The 19,015-nt window shown below is 37.6% G+C and overlaps 1 protein-coding gene across 1 annotated transcript in view; it reads left to right on the forward strand.

Annotated features, from left to right (window-relative positions):
• cpne7 (copine VII) overlaps positions 1–4,462 on the forward strand; it is a 39,208-nt gene extending 34,746 nt beyond the window's left edge. Inside the window, exon 17 of the mRNA XM_028438883.1 lies at positions 1,582–4,462. Within this exon, the coding sequence (XP_028294684.1) occupies positions 1,582–1,731 (150 nt within the window). The 3' untranslated portion in view covers positions 1,732–4,462. The remainder of the gene's footprint in view (positions 1–1,581) is intronic.
• The last annotated feature ends 14,553 nt before the right edge of the window (positions 4,463–19,015 follow it).

Here is a 19,015-nt window from a genome sequence, read left to right on the forward strand (position 1 = left end):
ATTTATTTATTGCCACTATTGCACTTTATCGCAATGTCGTGACTGCTGTAGCTACTTCATGGCTGTCTGTTTTTCTCCTGCACAGTGACTGACTGACAAGTTGAAATGTGGATGTGTGTGTAATGTTGTCATTTGCCACAACCCAACCCACTACTGCAAACTGAATTGCCCCTCGGGGATAGATAAAGTTTTCTGAATCTGAATCTGAAGAGTGCTGATATAGGCCAACAACACACTGGGACTTCTTCCGAATCATATCACTCCACTGTACAGCTGATCTAAATAGCGTTGATTACCGTTACATCATGGGCTACACACCATAGTACACTGTCACTACGTCCACACTGCAGGTCTTAACGCACAATTTGGCTTTTTTTCCAAAACTACGATTTTGTGTGTGATCGTTCATTTTACATATTAAATATGTCTTAAATCAATTTGGAGTATGAACGGAATGCGATCCTAAAGTGACAGTCCTAAGGTGACCCATGACCCTGCAGGCACATACGGTGTTTACTGAAGTAAACATGGAGGCGTCCAGTGTAGGACTGTGTGTTGCGCTGACAAATGTTCTTTCCAAAAATAAGTCAGCACTAGATAGCTTTAAGGAGAGTGAAAAAGAAGAGAGCCAAGTTTATTGTTAGCCATTTGCCTTGATGGCTGCTACATCTTTATAACAGACTGTTTGGATTCGGAGTCAACAGTGGTGAGATAGACATGTCAGTGTCTTCAATGATGCAGACTTAATTAAATTCGGAATTGTGCTGTTCACACTGTCTTTAACAGATTGGATACAGGTCGCATATGTGCAAAACGATCAGATTTTGGTCGCATTTGCCTGCAGTGTGAACGTAGCCTGTGCTGTGTGCTCTTTGGTGCAGCCAAATGATTGAATAAACAAACGAATCATAATCTTTTGTCACTTATTACCGTTAACTAATAAAATGCACTTGGACAACTGTTGTATAAAAGCAACATCACACTCGAGGTTGTGCTGTTGTGTGAAATATCAGCACTGGTGTGATTATCTACCGCAATCAGCCTCGTGCCTACAATAATAATACAGAATTTTTATATAGCGCTTTTTTGGACACTCAAAGTCGCTTCACAGAATTAAGGCATTATTCTTTATCTCCACACTTAGTGGCGTTAAGCTACTATTGTACGCCATCAATCATCTCACTCACACGCTACATTCATACTAGGCAATGTCGGTGAAGTGCCCTGCCCAAGGACACAATGACAGATACCACTAGGGTGACTGTTCCCCACTGTGGCACCATCTACTAACCAGGCCCAGACCTGCTTAGCTTCAGACATCTAACAAGATCGAATCACACCGGTGCTGATATTTCATCACAACAGCACTCCCTCTTGTGTGATATTGCTGAAACATGTTTCACTTCTGCTCTTCATCCTTTTGATGATTTTTGCCTACTGCAGACCAGTATTAAACCCATGGTTAATTGTAAAAATGCAATTAAGGAATTGAGTTTTATCATTGTCAAGCTGACTTGAATTGAACTTTCTCCTAAAACAATTCAATTTTATTGGGAACCTTTCTCTGTGTTTCTGTTGCAGGCCTCCCCTGCAGCTCTGGCCAAGTGTGTGCTTGCAGAGGTGCCCAAGCAAGTAGTGGAGTACTACAGCCACAAGGCCATCTCACCCTTTTGTCCCATTACAGACTTACCGACCCCCATCCTCAGTCCAGTCGCCACCCCCACAGAATAACCCTGTACCATGTTTCTGTGACCAAGCATTTGACCACAGCAATCCTGTAGAAAAGGGAGAAGGGATGAGGACGCATGTCTCAATCATTTGGACAAGAACAGAAGAGAAATCCAATGTGTTATTACTTGTTTAACTGTGTTTTCACTCCAAAGTGTGTACACAAAGGGACGATTGTGGGAGATACCTTTACCTGGATCTTCAGTGTGGCCGTTCATTTTGCCAAGTTGTATCTCTTTCTGCGTTGTGAGTCTCGGACGATGGTTTCTATCCCCTTTCATTCATTATAATGCATGCAGGTCATTCCCTCTGTGCTGATGTGGTGATCCAACGCAGCCTCATTATCCCCGATTGCCCATGAAGCTCCACACAGCAGCTCTGTCAAATATAGCTTCTCCACTTATGTCTGACATTAGGATCATCTGGAAGAGCCTCTGGAGAAAAACGCAATCATGAAAAAGACTGTTGAACAGAAGTCATTGACAGTATGTGTTAAATATACTTAAGGTGAATTATTTAAAAGAGTTTAATTTTCATGGAGCTTTCTTTTTCTTTTTTGCTTAATTCATGACCAGTATATAGTGTTCTTTATTTATAATGAGCAGCTGCAAAGCAGGGAAGAAGCTGAACCTGCGAAGAAGCAACAAAAAGTTATAAATGGCAAAGTTTTCTTGAAAGTAAACTGAAAAACACACAAAATAAGTTTTTTTTTTTTTCCTCCAAGTGAGGAATCAGTGTTTGTGTCCAATTGTTTGTTGGCTTTGGTGTAACAGGTGTAAAATAAGGTTTGACTCTTTACCGTCTAAAACGACAGGTACTGTTGTCCAAACATGAGTTTATGCATGGTTTTCTACTGCAGTAAATTTCAATTTCACGTGTCATTTAATGTTTGTTTTTTGTTTTTTTAAATCAAGTAAGTCTGTTTCAACTTTTTACGAGAAATTAAAACTATAAAAGGCTTAACTCAGTAAAAGCACAAAACCTGTGACACGTGACTTTAATGCAGTTATGGACCCTTATCATTATTAAAGGTTTCAAGGTTTCTCTCGTACAAGGTGTTTGGTGAAGCTTTTCATTATATTGAAACTTGCTCTTCGTGGGTCATTAACTACATGAAAAAATGTACTGACACTGGCTGCGTTTTTTCAGTATTAGAGAACTTTCACCAATTGTAATAAACGCAAACTGTGAGTGAGGTTCAAATGCCTGTAAAAGAGTTTAAGAAGACCACACAGAGCACATGATCTGCCAATGTAACAGTTCAGTATTTAGTTGCTTAGTTTTTTTGTTCATTTGTCGTTCATTCGAATAAAAAATTGCTATATATTTCATCTCAGAAGTAGATGAGTGACTGTTTTACTTTGTATTTTCCTTGACTAATAATTTTTTTCATTTACATTTTTGAAAGGTTTATTGTAAAAATAGATTTTTTTGGATTTAAAACAGTGTTTTGGTTTAACAATAATCATTGACAAGCAGCTAGTCTTACTAAAAAAGCATAAATAATAGTTTCTAGACATAACTACACTGTATGACATACACCAACAGTTGATCACTTCAGTCCATCATATTCATTAATTGTGTCTCTAGTTGTCTCTAATCAGCTTTTTAAAATATCATTTTTCACAAGTATTCATGCACTAAAAACCAGTGTTGTTCTCTGTACAGTTTTTTACTCTAAACATAGTCAGAGCCTTCCCCAGAAATGCTACAAATCTGACTCTTTGATTTATCCTCTGGAGCCTAAGATATTGACTTCTAACGACTGCTGTCAGCTACTTTCTGAAGCTCTTTGAGGATCAGCCATTGAGGATTCTCCATCACTACGTATCACAGGATGAGGCGTATTGATTCACCTTGCTTACATCGGAGCCATACACTTTTCTTCCAATGTAAATAATCCCGGAGGGATTTTGTATCACAGATGAACTTTCATACAGCTGGTGAACAACAGAATTGGATGAAAGCAATGGAAACATAATAGTGTAATAGGTGAGAAATGTGGTTGTTTTTTATTTGTGTCATAATACAGTCTCTTATTTGTGCAGTTCTATTTTTTTTCTTTCATTCCATAGAAATAGTTAAACTCTGTAGTCATTTTCTTTCAGAACTGAAACGATTCTGCTGGCCTGTTGCATTCATCTTTCATAGTGTCTAAGCTGGTGGTGGTTTTCCTAAAAGGCCAATCATTAAATAATCTTTATTACAATATTATCAAATGTCAAATTGTGTATTTGAACGTAAATGTTTGAACTTCTCAGGCGTAGCTTGATTTTTATAATCGTCCAGGGGGTCTGCATTATAATGACAGATACGAGAATTTTAAAGAAAATGGTTTTCTTTCCTAATTTCGTTGAAAGATTATGAAATGTTTGTGCGGCACCCATGTGCACAAGCATGCTGCGTATCTATGCAGCTTTCTGCATCCACATTGGAAACCTGATCTTTGTACCACAGCGGTGAAAACCACTGCAGGCTGAAGCAGGTTTTAAAAAGTGAAGGAAAATCCGCCACCGCTGCTCGTGCCTTCTTATCTGATCAAGCTCCATTGTGTCAGCTCCATGAACACAGCTTCAATTTGACACTGAAATGATGAATATTATGAATAGTCTGATGCACACACAGCACAGAGGGACCCCACGGAGGGTGTTTTAGTGTTTACAAGCACCTGGAATACAGCTGCAGGCCATGTGGACTATAAGCAACCTGGGAATCATGAGTAAATGTTTAAAATGGGAAGAAATTAATTTGTTGCATGCTTGTACTATTATTGTTGAACTGAGTTGTGCAGTCATTCTTTTGGGTGATGACACGAGATGCTAATATGCTAACATGCATTTTCACAGACCTCTGCACTTGTGTAGTTTATGCTGTCGGTCTTGTTGTTAAGTGAATAAATCTCTTTATTTAATTGGCAATGTCTCTGTGACTCATATGTATTCAAACATTTATCACGTGTCGCTAAGATATACGATATACGTCTATCATTTGCATGACCTATAGCGGGGGATGAAAAAAGAAGAACGGTAACGGTTTATATAGTCTTCATGAGCACGAGGCCATGCTCGTCATTTCCTGACACTATGTTTGCATTGAATGAAGGACCGAGCCTGCTATTGAATTCCATCAGAAAAAAAGAATCTTTTCATTAAACGGGTATTGTTGTTCCCACTGAGTAGCAGTTGTTACCATGGCGACAGAGTCTTACGGGGATACTACAGAGCTTTGTGTTTTTAGATTCCGGGACAAAGATCCAGGATGTGGTGACGACTGAGGGATGAAGTCACCTGAACGTTTCTATTATATCACAGGCTTTGATTGATGAGAGTATCTGATAACAAGGCTGCATCAGCATCAGTCTGCGTTTCATTTGGATAGTTCCTTCTCTTTAGGGCTCTTTATCTACCACAACCTGTTTTTTTTTTTGTTTTTTTTGCCTGGATGAAGGATTTATGGACGCAATTAAAGAGCACTCACCACCGTTTAACATATACTGCAATAAAATCAGCAGCTTCCACCCTGGGATAACGTGTGTGTCGGGGTTTGAATGAACCTTGTGTTATTTAATTACCTTAATACCTCAAACTAACTGAGTTTTACCAATACACAAAGGGCGAGAGTACAGTGAAAACTGGAGTTTGGAGAGCTCATTGGTTTCCTCATTATGGGCACTTCCCTAATGGCTGTGATGCCTGTATTGAGGAAATGCCTAATAAGAGATGGAGAATGGGAACTCTCACCAGTAATTAGTTATCTCCTCCTCCCCGAGGGGACAGTACACACCTTTGAAATGCTTCCAGCAAGCTTCTCTGATGTTCTCTGTGCACACACTAAGCATCACATACATTTATATTCATAAGCATTCACACACAATTTATAGAACAGCCGTCGAGTGGAAATTGTGGTTAATAACAATGTTAATGCAAGTCTTTAAACAGAGTCTTAAATAGAAATCCAGTTTCATTAAGTTTCTGATCAGTAGCTGGGTTTCCATTACAGATTTTTGCAAAATAAAAGCAATATTTCTAAATGTTGACAAAGTGTAATTGCGCTTTGAACGTATTTCCATTGAAGGTTGTTTTGGGAAGGAGCCTCGTAACTCCCGTGAAATCTCATCCTGTGAAACTTCGCTGCAGGAAGACGGACGCTCCAAAACTCTGTGTTCTTTTGTTGTTTCATGTCCAATGTAGCACTAATCATTTTAAAGTACAATGCTAAGAAATGTCCCGGTCTCCTCTTCCATGTTTTCTCGGAGAGAAGTGGTCATGTGATCGGGTCCGTCATGTCATTTGACATGTATTTGTGAACAAAGTGTTTCCATGGTGCTTCTGAGATACAGACCCTTTCCAAAAAAAATAGAATATCATGGAAAAATTGTTTAATTTCCATAATTTCATTCAAAAAGTTAAACTTTCATAAATTATAGGTTCAGGGCCCAGAATTTAAACAATTTCAATTATTTATTTGTTTATTTTTACATAATTTGGGCTTCCAGCTCATAAAACCCACGAAAATAAGAATTTAAAAAATTTGAATACTGTGAAGAAACCACCATTTTGAAGAAAAAAAAGAGGAGAAGAAGGACAGGACTGTTGGCCAGTGGTCCATGGTCCTCTTTTCTGATGAAAGTAAAGTGTGCCTTTCATTCAGGAATCAAGGTCCAAGGGTTTGGAGGAAGACGGGTGAGGAACAGAACACAACGTTGCACCTCAAATCATGACTGACTGACTGTGGATATTTCACACTGGACCTCAAGCAGCTTGAGTTCTGTTCCTCACCCGACTTTTTCAATGAAATTATGGAAATCAAACAACTTTTCCATGATATTCTAATTTTTTGGAAAGGGCCTGGACATTTTAATATCCAAACGTCTAGAATTCCTCCTCATGAAAGCCATATTTGAGTGTTATTTTTTATTTTTTTAAATTCAGGTGTTTCCATGACCAGTTTTTATTGCGCTATTTAAATTGGAAACCCAGCTTGTGACAAATTTCTCTGTGTGACCCGACGTAGTGTCTATATGCAAACCCCAAGGCTGAAATAGGCTTTGATTACCCAACTGTGGACACAAAGACCAGAGCCGAGCATTCAGTTAGAACAAAATCACGGGTGGAGATGAGAAGAGACCTCAGTGGCCAAAAGACATCAAAAGATACAAAGAGCCCACTGAGGTGCCACTGTTTGTAAAATAAATAAAAAACCTGTTAAATAGGACTGGTTCTCACTGCAGAGACATTCTATCCAATGGTCCCATTACCACCCAGTGTACACTCCGTGGTGCCTACACCAATAAAATCATGGTACCACAGTTGGTTGCACACCCACTCCATGTGAAGACGCTTCATGTCACTCAGCATGCGTCAATAGGATGAAAACCTCCATTGCTCCTCGCAAGATAAACACACACTCAGTTGGCTCAGGGGATAATGTACAATGCAAAAATAAGACATCAAACAAGGCAGCTGTCAGGACACCACCGTAAGTTTAAACATCCACGGAGGCAGATATAGGTTGTGATAAAAGAACGGTGCCGACTCTAACAGTGACATAGCTGCTCTAGTTGTCAAACAGCCAGATAATCAGAATCAGAAAGGATTTTACAGCTTAGAAACACTACAAAGAATTGAACTCGGTAGTTGAAGCAAAAGACACACATCAACACACCAGGGCACCATTTGCAGCGCCCACATATTTAGATGAAAAGGTGGGACAAAAACATGAGGAGAGGTGACGGGAAAAAGGCAAGTTTGAAACTGATTAAGAGTATAGACAGTGTTAAACTAGGAAAAAAAACACCTTGGCAACATTTACTTTAGCAAAAACACAGTCAGAACACAAGACATGGCACGTAGGTATGGTGGGACGGGTGGTTGGCTGGGGGAGGGGTCAGGGCGGGAGTCCAGCCGTTTGGAGGCGCGGGAATGCAGCCTCGGGCGCTTCAATTCAAATTAAGTCTAATATTAAGTCCAATAAAGCAACACTTGATCTTTCTCCCCAATGGTGATCTGCAATGGAGGCAACCTGCTCTACTGTGACATGAAGAGAAACATCAAGAAGCCCTTTCCACCAAAGGGAAAACATTTATGAATAAAATAACGAAGGGAAGAGCCTATATTTGTTCCTCAGGGGCAACAAAGCCTTCACCGATTTTTTTTTATCTTTTATTTTTTACCACCACCAAGAATATTCTATTTTGGCCGGCTTTTATTTATTTGTTTGTTTGTCGTGTGGTATGATTACGTCAAAAGTATGTAACGGATTTTGATTTTTTTTCTTAACCAAAGATAGACTTTACGCCATTGAAGATTCAATCTGGATCATTCTGGGTCATTTTCAAAAATCAATAATTGGCCGACCTTTATGAAATCTGACTGAGTTATGGTTGGGTTAGTCAATCACTCCATCCATCGCATTTTTTTTTTTTTTTAATGGTGGATGTTTGGTGTGATGGTGATGGAGGACCAGGTGCAGAGAGAGATAGAGGCAGGAGTATCTTGAATTATAATGATAATAATAAGTCCATGATTTATTGTGAGCCCAAATACTCAGCTAAACAGTGAGGGAGACTTGATTGGGAACGAGCAACACCTGAGTGCCAAACAGGAGGGCGCTAATCACTCACGACCCAAACACTCACATCATAGGGAGGTGGAAACGCGAGCAGGACGACCTGGAAACAAAAAGACACAAGAGGTAAAACATGAATGAAACATGAAGAACTAGAAGCTTAAGCTACACATAAATAATTCAACTATGACTTAGTGAAGAGGGTTAACTTTATAATAGACACAAGAGCTACAAACAAGCATAACATTACAGATTCTGTCAATGGGGATTGAAATGGTTTTTTGAAGTTTTGTGTTTTTTAATTCATTTTGTCTATTTTCTTGGCAATATGGCAAATTTATTGCCATTTGTGTGTGTTTTTTTTTTTTTTTCAAGTCATTGTGTGTTTTTATGTGTTATTGTCTTAAAAAGTCTCTTTCTGTCATTTTGTGCATTTTTTTTTGTCATTTTGTTCAATTTTGTTGGCATTTTGTTTATTTGAAGTCTTTTTGTATATATTGATGTTTATGTAGTCAGTTTGTGGTTGTTTAGTGTGTATTTGTTATTTTGTGTACTTTTGTTGATATTTTGTGCGTTTCGCTGTTGTTTTCTGTGTTTCTGGAGTTTTGTGTGTTATGTTGCGCTGCTTCATTTAACTTCATGAATTACAATTTTGTTTTCTGGGGCGGCAAAAAATTAGACTAAAGTGACCCCCGGGCCGTCAGTTGCATTTGTCTGCTTTAAAATGTGAATTATCATGGTACCATGATCAGGATCATTGATCCAGATAACTGCCAATATCCAGCAAAGATGAGCTTGGTGGAGGTTTGCACTTGTTCTTGCTCTTGTTTATTCTACTTTTTTATTTTAATATGCATTACTATTTCAATATTACGGAAGAGTATTAGGGCCAGAGGTAAAAAAAAAAATTTAGTGGCTAAATTTAAAAAAAAAAAAAAAAAAAAAAAAAAAAAAACCTCTCATACACTTTAGGAAAAAAGTCGAAAATCAAAGTTGAGATTTTTTTTCCGGAGGTAAAATAATAATAATAAAAAAAAAAAACGAAAATCAATGTCGAGATTTTAGGGCCACTTAAGGAAAAAAAAAATGCTGACTGTACAAAATGCCTGTTTGAGGAACTGGTTCTATACTTACCATTATCCTATCCATTAAAGATTTTGTAAACCAGGACACAATTGAACATCCTAAATCTTCTCCATTTTTATAGAGTCGCCATTTCGCAAATTTTTAAATTGCATTTACAAAAATCTAATTAACACGGCAGACTGAATCAGACTATAACACTGTTGGTTCTCAGAAAGGTAATCCAAGGCACAGGACAAATATTGATGTAATCTCTCCATCAGGGAACGCTGGTCTCCCAAGTGCCAAGCGGGGATACTGACCATCATACTAACTAGGAATCTGTAATTATTCTAAAGTAACCAATTCCTCAAACTGCCTGGCAGGCATTTTGTCCAAACAGACAGCATTTTTTATATTTCTTCAGTGGCCCTAAAAAATGATTTTTAACTTTTTTTGCGGCCCCAGAAAACAAAATTGTAATTCTTTTTTTTTTTTTTTTAACTTCCAAAAACAAAAATCTTGACTTTGATTTTCGACTTTTTTGTGACGTGCATGACGCTTTTTTCTTAGCCTCCAAATAGTTTTATGTTTTGTGGCCTTAATACTCTTGCTGATGGCCCTGAGGCACACATTTTGTTTTGCGTGTCAATGCAAAATGACACGAAAACCTTTAAATCAATATAATGATAATGACAATAATATATATATATATAATAATATGATTCAACATTGATAAAGGAAATCATTGATTATTATGTTGTCTAAAATATTGCATGTAACACCAAATACTTGCTTTCACTCTCCTGCTGCATACCTTCCCTTCTCATTGCAGTTTTATCGATTTTTCTATCATTTAAATGTCACTAACACTGCCAGCATTGTGTATGAATAATCGAGCTAATAATCTAGCTAATAATCATGCTAAATTCTTCCTCTTGCTACAATCGTGTGAGGCAATGTGTTTGAGATTTTTTTTTTTTTAATGGTTGCCAGCACGGTTGCAATAACATTCCTCCATGACTTCAGTGTATCTGGTTCTAATGAGACCAACAAAGGTTCCAAAAAATTAGAAATTAAAAAGTCAACCCAAAAAAATGGCTGTTTAAATAAAAATAAAAACTGTTTGGATTTAATCTTCATCCAGTCCATCCATAACTACATGACTTCATTTGTGATACTCTCTGATTTCTCATTTCCTTCACGTTCATTAAAACCCACTTTATTGATTTTATTAAGAAACTACGGACACTCCTGCTGAGATCAGTGTTATTAGAACAGGAACCCACACCAATAGGCAGGGAGGATTTGGTGTGCTGTCATCATGAATCATATCCTGTCGTCCTATCACTATAGGAATGAAACAACACAACCGACAGCGATAAAATGTTTGACTTTCTGGGAATTTCTTTCTGTGCTTGGCTGAGTTTTGTTCGATGTAACTTCAATGTTAAGAGAGAAGAGATGATTTTATTAAATCATTAGTATTTATCAATTATTAATGGATAATATATCTTACTTGCAGTAATTAACTAAAAACAAAAGAAGAAAAAAAAACCTAACTTACATGTTTTACCAGTTTAAAAAATCACCAACTGCTTTTTAGCATTATATATATATATATATGTATATTTGTTTTTGCCTTGTCTGCACATGCTGTCGAAGGTCAACCCTAGTGCAATCTTTTTGTGACAGCAAAGCATGTTTTATTATTGCAATTAAAGAAATTAATTTATATTTTATTGCATAATCTTGACTGTCGCCAGCCCTCCCTAAGGAAGGGTAAGAAACACTTTATTAAAGGGAGAATATAAAGAGAGAGGGCAGGTGTTGCGCCTAGGTGAGGGGGAAGGGAACAGGGAAGAGGGAGTCAGGGTGGGACAATGGAAGGAGTGCGGAAGAGTCCACTATTTAAAGGTGGGAGTGCAATTTGATGTTATATAAGCATATTGTGCTTTTTGTGTTGTGTAATCACTTCAGCCAGTCTGGTAACAAGTATGGAGAAATTAAAGTGAGGAATACAGCACCCAGCTTAAGTATAATGGTAGTGGTCGTGAACAGAGGGAAGGCGTGCGTGGTTATACCTAAAACTGATCTTTGGGATCAACGTATCGAAGGTTAAGCCCAGTACGATTTTATCCAATAAGCCAAGGTACGTGTGTAGCATTATAGAACCCAGATGAATTAATCTGTAAAGCAGATCTTTTAAAAGTTGGTCTGTTTCTTCCTACCATGCTGCAATATGATACTAGACTCATTAACGCGGAATGAATCAAACGACCCGCTGCAGCGTTAGTGCGTTAATTTCCTGTGTAACTGGGAACTGCTGCCTGGAGGAAAGTAGACGAGGCAACTAATGTGAAGTGAAAGGCAACAATGAGACTTTAGAGTCAATGCCCATTTTCTGCTCCGTCATGATGATTTGTAATTACGCTCTAACCAGGTTAAACAGGCTTGTGTGTACATATGCTGGAGCTAATCATGGGCGTCAGCAGTGAAACCGCTCATGTATTCATATTTTCACCTTGTGGAGAATTAATGACACGGAACCACAAGTTATTCCAGATGAATGATTATATGCCAATTAAAAATGTAGACTTTTATTATGTGTAATTGTATTTATTATACAAGTGAATAAGGCCATTGAAAACAGAATTCTTATAAAATACATTCTAATAATAATTAATTAGTCAGAAGATGAATAAATTGATGAATGTATATCTATAAAGTAAAAAGGAGGTAAAGCAAAGGCTTTGATTAGTTATTAATAGTTTTTAAAAAAATATAAAATGTAGTATACTTTCAGCTTTATAAAGTATAGCCTTTACTCCTCACAGTTACCGGATATGGTGACCACTGATTTCACAAACAGTCCATTAGTGGCAGTAAATAACACAAAGAAACTATTGCTATTGATAAATTTGGAGCTCTCCACCAGTTTCATGCTGAAGTATGTGATTGGTGTTGCCTTTAAAGGCCGTATTGATTCACAGATTTCTTTGCAAATCAAGACCTTACACTCTTATTGATCTCTGGGTGTATTTATGAAAGTGAAGTGGCTTTACTCCCAGGGTAAATTCCGGTTGTGGTTGAAATGTCTCCATACTTTGATATTGATTTCTGATGCCATCTATTATATAAAAAGGCCTGTTATTTTCTGATGATGCCTTCTCTTGATTTAATTATTTTGAGTTTAGTAATCCATACACGAAAGTTGATAGTCTTGTGAGTCTGGTGGTCATGGATTACCTTTGATCTATAATACTTTAAAAGAGACTGATTCTTCACTGGTTTTGTATCAGCAAATGAGGTGGCTTGAGTTGGTCAAGTATTGATTGTCCTGTTTTGTGATTTAAATTGCTATCCTTTGCTCGTAATCTGGGGTTTGCACTCACACTCCCTGAATCTATTTAGATAAAGCACCTTCTACCTGATGGCTTTCCATTGGTCTGTTATGACCTCATCTTTTGTAATAGTGGAAGTTTGGTGTTTATGTTATAAAGTTCAGTTTAAGTTCTGAGAATATACATTCCTGTTAAAGGTCTAGGACCCAGGTATTGACTCAACGACTGGATCATGCAGGTGTGGTAGGTCAAAGGGAGAACAGACCCGTCTCAACAACGAGTCAACATTTTGTAGAAAAGTGAAAGGTGAAAAGCTGTCTTTGTGTGGTCGTAGTATTAGGCACTCAATATGAATTTTGTTAGTTAGTTAGTTAATGAATTGTGTTATATTTTACCTTTTCAAAATATAATATCTAATTGTGGGGACCGTTGTAGTCAACTTGTACCAGGATCAGTTTTATAATTGTAGTTTCTCTGTGGGCTGTTATGTTTGAAGGTGTTATAATACCTTTTCTTCTTAATTTCTTTTGGGCGAATTTGGTCCAAATTGACCAGAATAAAAAGGTTAAAATTGTTGAGCTACTTACCCCAAATGAGAAGTCCTATTTCCAATGATTTTTGGGCCACACTTGGACCAAATGTGCTAAATCTGGAACAAGTTGGACGATCCAATAACAACCCAATTTCAAAAACTATATTGTGAACCTAGTTGGAAATCTGAATACATCGACACTAGACATGTTTAAAAAGCTACAATAAATGCTGACTCAAACAGCACATGAGCTGATATTTTATGGAATATATTTGTGCATGTAGATCACTATTAGTGTTATTGTATGTAATTCATTTATTTCCTCACTTGAAATAAAATTATTCAAAAAAAAAAAAAAAAAAGCACATTATAAGCACAAATAACTTCAATAGTGTTTTTACTGCTGATGAAATATAATTAATAAATATTGCGTTTCACAAATTGGGATGAATGAATAGTGACATTAGTTATTATGTTAATATTTATTTCACACAACGTGTGACATGTTTAGCTTTTATCCTTAAATACAAGTGTTAAATCTGACCATAAACAAATTGGTGGCTTTATGACAATAAGACGTGTTCTTTTTACTTGGTCTATTATTATTATATGGAGTGGTTAGCATTAGCTCTTAGCTCAGTGTGTCGGTGTGTTAGCTTAGCATAGTTGGCTCTAGTTGAGTTTCCAGTTCATAATCGTTGCTACATGTTCATCTCTGTCCCCGTGTTTGTGGTACTTTGGGTGGATCTGACGGAGGAACTTGAATCGGTTCACTTTGTTGGATGGTTGTCTGGTTTTCACCAAGTAGCGATCCGTGTCGTATCGCAGCATTGTAGCTTCTGGTAGCCGTGACGAGCACACACACAGGCGGTGCACACCGTGCAGAGCTTCCGTAAACAACGTTCCGCTCCAGAGAATATGCTGTTGACAACAAACGGGGCAGTTTTGGCCCGTGGAACGCGTTTTTTTTGGGGCATTCTTGGCTAAATTGGGGGACAAATGGTTTATATCGTGGGATGACAAATTCTTACCGGTGAGAATGTTTTTGACGATAAATCATAAACGATAAAATATCGCACATTCCTACCTCCCACCCACTCCGTAGCCGAGCACATGCTGCTTTATAAACAGGAGACAGAGCGTGGGGGCGGGGCATTCACCAGTACATACATAGACTATAGAAAATACATACAGTACATTGCACTGCGTGAAGGACGATGACATGCTCACCTTTGTGGGCGTGTCTGTTTACATGTCAATCACGGCAGAAAGCTTCCTGGAGGCGTGGCTTCTCCAGCTCAGTGCCGCGACAAATTTGTCATCAAAGTGGGAACGTGTCATCAAATTGTAGCGAGGTGTTTGGGCTCACCCTGTAGTAAGAAAGGAGAAAATCACCCTCTAACTAATGATTGAGGGAATCAATGAAAAAAACACTTTGGGCATGTGTATGAAGCCCAAATAACACTTTACTGATGTTTAAAGTACAGAAAAGGTGATTTAGCGTAACATGGGCCCTTTAAGGTCACTAACTCAATCATGTATAGCATGTTTGCTAGTTTATGATGTTTGAACATGATGGAAAATTTAACAGCTAACTGATTCTCTCCATTTTATCTTTCCCTTTGAACTGATGAGATGTAAATTATAATACAGAGGATACTAAAGTATTTATCTGTGCTGTAGAGTAAATAAACATGATACAGTAGGCAATGGTTCACTTTCACTGTATGATATTATTGAACAATAATCCAGTGCTCTGGTTTCACCACTCAACACAGAGACCACACATAGGCTTTGAGTCATCAAAAATACTTCTGCTTATAAACCTTTTTTTTTTCTTCATAATTCTGATCATTTTGATTACTGTTATCCAAACCCTTCTGATAAAGCAGAAAGGCAAGGCAAGGCAAATGTATTTGTATAGCGTATTTCATACACAAGGCAATTCAATGTGCTTTACATTATTAAAAAGTGCAACAGAAAACATTTAACAGTTTAAAAACCAATTAGAAATCAGCAGTAAAAACATTTTTAATCTCCCTCTTAGTCATACGCATGCTGATTTCAGCTCTACTCAGTTTGTTCTTTGCAGCATAACAACTAAAAGCAGTGTCACCATGTTTACTGTGAACTCTGGGCTCTACTATCTGACCCGTGTCCATAGATCTGAGAGACCTGGTGGGTTCATACCTGACTGACATCTCCCTGATGGATTCTGGACCAAACCCATTCACAGATTTATACACCAGCAGCAGAACTTTAAAGTGGGCCAGTGTAAAGACTTAAAAAAAAACATGAAACATGCATTTCTTGTATTTGTGGATGTTTTTAAAATTTCCATTAAAAAAAAATACATGAGGATTAAAGGTGCAGTCCGCAACTCTCAGATCCCTCTCTCCCCCTCCCTCCCCGCTGCTCTCTTGCCCTGCCTCCAAACTTTCCAAAGTTCCTCCCTCAGCGGAGCTAACAAGCTAACGTTGGTCAGACAGCAACATCACAGTAATGTAACATGCACTGTTAAAAGCATATTACTGCAGCTCTCTCATTGTGCACACACCTCAGCAGCAGCAACAACAACACGTGTCACTTACAGCAGCCCACATGGAGGCTGCTGCGCGCACATGAACAACAAATGATCTACAGAGTTCTAGTGTAACAATTACAAATCAAACATAATGTAAATCAAGCAGCAGTAATTACCTTTCAAGCAGAAAAGTCACCAATTCTATCTTCTACTCCTCCAGACCATACACTGTAAAAAAGATGGTGCTCTAGCTCCGGGAAAGGGGCGGGGCCTGTGAGCAACAGCTGTCAGACCGCCCATCAAACACAATCCAGGAGCAGCAGGGTGGACTCAATGAGTCTGTTGTTTTTTACACAAACTACTAGTTTGAAGTAAAGCTGTCCTCACATAGTGATAGCTTTAGCAAATATGACAAAAAACAGTCACTTTTATAAGAGTTGCAGACTGCACCTTTAATAAATACCATTTTACTTCATATGAATGGTTGATTTGAGGTTGTAGCACTTGAACTTAGAAGTGACTGTAAGAGAAGTGAAGAAGAAGTTTGACTGCAGTGCAGTTTAATACACATTATTTAGGCAAGGTTATGTTTGATAGATGTTTATCATTCATCTTTTATCATCTCTCACACACACACACACACACACACACACACACACACACACACACACACACACACACACACACACATGCACTCACGTACGTGTTAAAAGCTGTCTGTCATGGAGCATTACTGTTTTAACAGGGTGTAAGCCTTTCACCCACTACTGCAGTCTTTATTCTCTGCTCTACTGGCCTTTATTTTCCACGTGCCAGACTTTTTTCATTAATACAATTTTTGTGGTTCAATCTTTTCCTTGGCGTTTATCATTCCTGTCCGCCTACAAATCACACAGCCTGCGCTTCGGGGCCTTTATTTCCTTCAGCGTCCCCTCAGAATCTGAAACTGTCTAGCTTGATATCACTGGGTGGTTTTATGCTCATTTAAGGGAATATGGAAATAACATCCTTTCATACATAATCCTGTTACTGTTTTTGCTCAGTATTTTTTTCCTTTAAAATGTATCAGTAATCCATTGATCATTATGATTTCCTGTATCTTTATGCATTTGTATGTGTGCTTAAAAAGGTTTATCTTCTAAATGAAATGCTAATCTCAGTGAGATAATGTGGGTACAGTTTTGTTTGTTTTATGAATGATTTTTAAATCCTACAATGAATTAAAAACAACAACCAGCATACAATCTTGGTAGATTATGGGAGAAATAATGAGTATCTGGAGATAATCCATTCCTGTTCCATTGAGATTGCAAACATAGGAGAGACAAGGTCTCAAGTTTATGTAAATATTAACATTAAATATTAATGCAAACTTTTAAAATACAGTAGTTTTTTCACTCATATACCTCTGCAACAATTGTGGTTGTGTATCTTCTGCAGCATAAATTATGCACTGCAAAATGCTTGCATCATGTATTAATTTATTGTTATTAATGAACTGTAATTAGAATCAGAAAGACAGCCATGATTTCAGATGTTTCACTTTCACTGTCAAATATCAAGGAAACATAACTGTAAATAGAAATTGTCTGATCTGCAACACTTCTTTTTAGCAATACTGTAAAACGTAACTGGACATTAGGTTTTATTGGCTGTTAGTCCTGTACGTAATTTAACTAAGAAAGTGGTTTAATACTTTTCCCTTTTAGCTTATAGTTTCTTTTCTATTTATGCAATTCTTTTTTGCTGAGAAAGACGCTAATATTGCTGTAGAATGTTAATAAAAAGATTGGAAATTTGTGAAGTCATATGCTTGAATAATGCTCCCATTACAGTAACTCAAAGGTTAATTGGATGTATTGATGTGTATAGAAGTGGTTTTGTTTGTTTGTTTATGTTATTCATTTGATCCTATACAAAAAAATGAATCCACCTCTACCTCTTACTGTATGTTAGAGCTTTTTAGATGAATCTAATGGAGGAGAAAAAAAGCTTGGAGTCTGACCTGTGCGTGTAGTGCAGAGCACCGGTGACTAAACCAGCTAGTAAAAGGGTCTGCATCGATTGACATTGAAGTGATAACTTTTAGTGAAAGTAAAGCGAGCAGCTTTTACATTAAATGTCAGGAAAGGGTTCGTGTCAAGACCACGGGGGAGAGGGAAGCCACCCGTTGTCTGTAATTACACTTTTACAGACTTCAGAGATATCTAGAGATGTGGCTATATGACTTTAACACAATATACCGCTGTAATATTCACTGAATTCAGCAAAAATCCTATAGTTATAACATATTTTCCCTACTATCACAGAATCTATAGGCGTCACATCAGTTAGTCAATAAGGTGAACCAGGGGTGGACTGGGATAAAAATTCAACCCAGGCATTTTCTGTCCAAACTACATTATCAGTGGACACCATGTGGAAGCCATTATTAAGTCAGTAATGCTCAACATGTGGCTCTTTGTCTTTATTTTAATTGTTATTCCCTCAGAAAAACTTAAAATGGGAAACTTGTTAACCCCTTTTTATTTATTTTTTCATATTTTTTTGTCCATTTTTGCAAGTTCTTTTTGACACTTTTATCCAATTTTTGTCCCTTCTTTGATTTTTTTTTTTTTTTTGGCCACTTGTCATCCATATTAGTGACCTTTTGCCCAATAAATACCACTTGTTTCCTTTTCCCCTACATTTTGCTACTTTTTGTTCCACATTTTTGCCCTTTTACACTACGGTTTGTCACATTTTGCCCTTTTGTTTTACTATTGTTTGCCACAGTTTGCCCTTTTAAGCTACCCTTTGCCATTACATACCATCTGGTTCCTCTTCATTTGCTTATTTTTTGGCCACTCTTGACTGTTTTTGGCCCATTGTAGTCACTTTTCACTCTTTTTTGCCACGTTTTTGCCACTTTTAGACCATTTTTGGCCACCGGTTACCATGTCTGCCTCCACTCGCTTGTCAAATAAAAGCTAGAGGACTGGGTCCGCCCACTTTGGGTCGACATCCGGTATGTCTGATGGCCAGTCCACCACTGAGCAGAACAGATTTCTGCATAACATATAATTTCAAGGATTTGTATACAGATTTTTAAAGAAGATTACTCTTAATTATAATAAGTACATGTGTTGTTGATCAGTTCCAGGTAAAGTCGGCGTTTTAAAACATAATGTGAAATTAAAGCGAGCGATGGCTTTGGGCTTTTTGCAGCCCCCTACTGCTGTTCTACTGTTAGTTTGATTGATTCATGAAAATGGAAAA

Source organism: Gouania willdenowi, chromosome 3, assembly GCF_900634775.1.
Source record: "Gouania willdenowi chromosome 3, fGouWil2.1, whole genome shotgun sequence".
Taxonomy (NCBI): domain Eukaryota; kingdom Metazoa; phylum Chordata; class Actinopteri; order Blenniiformes; family Gobiesocidae; genus Gouania; species Gouania willdenowi.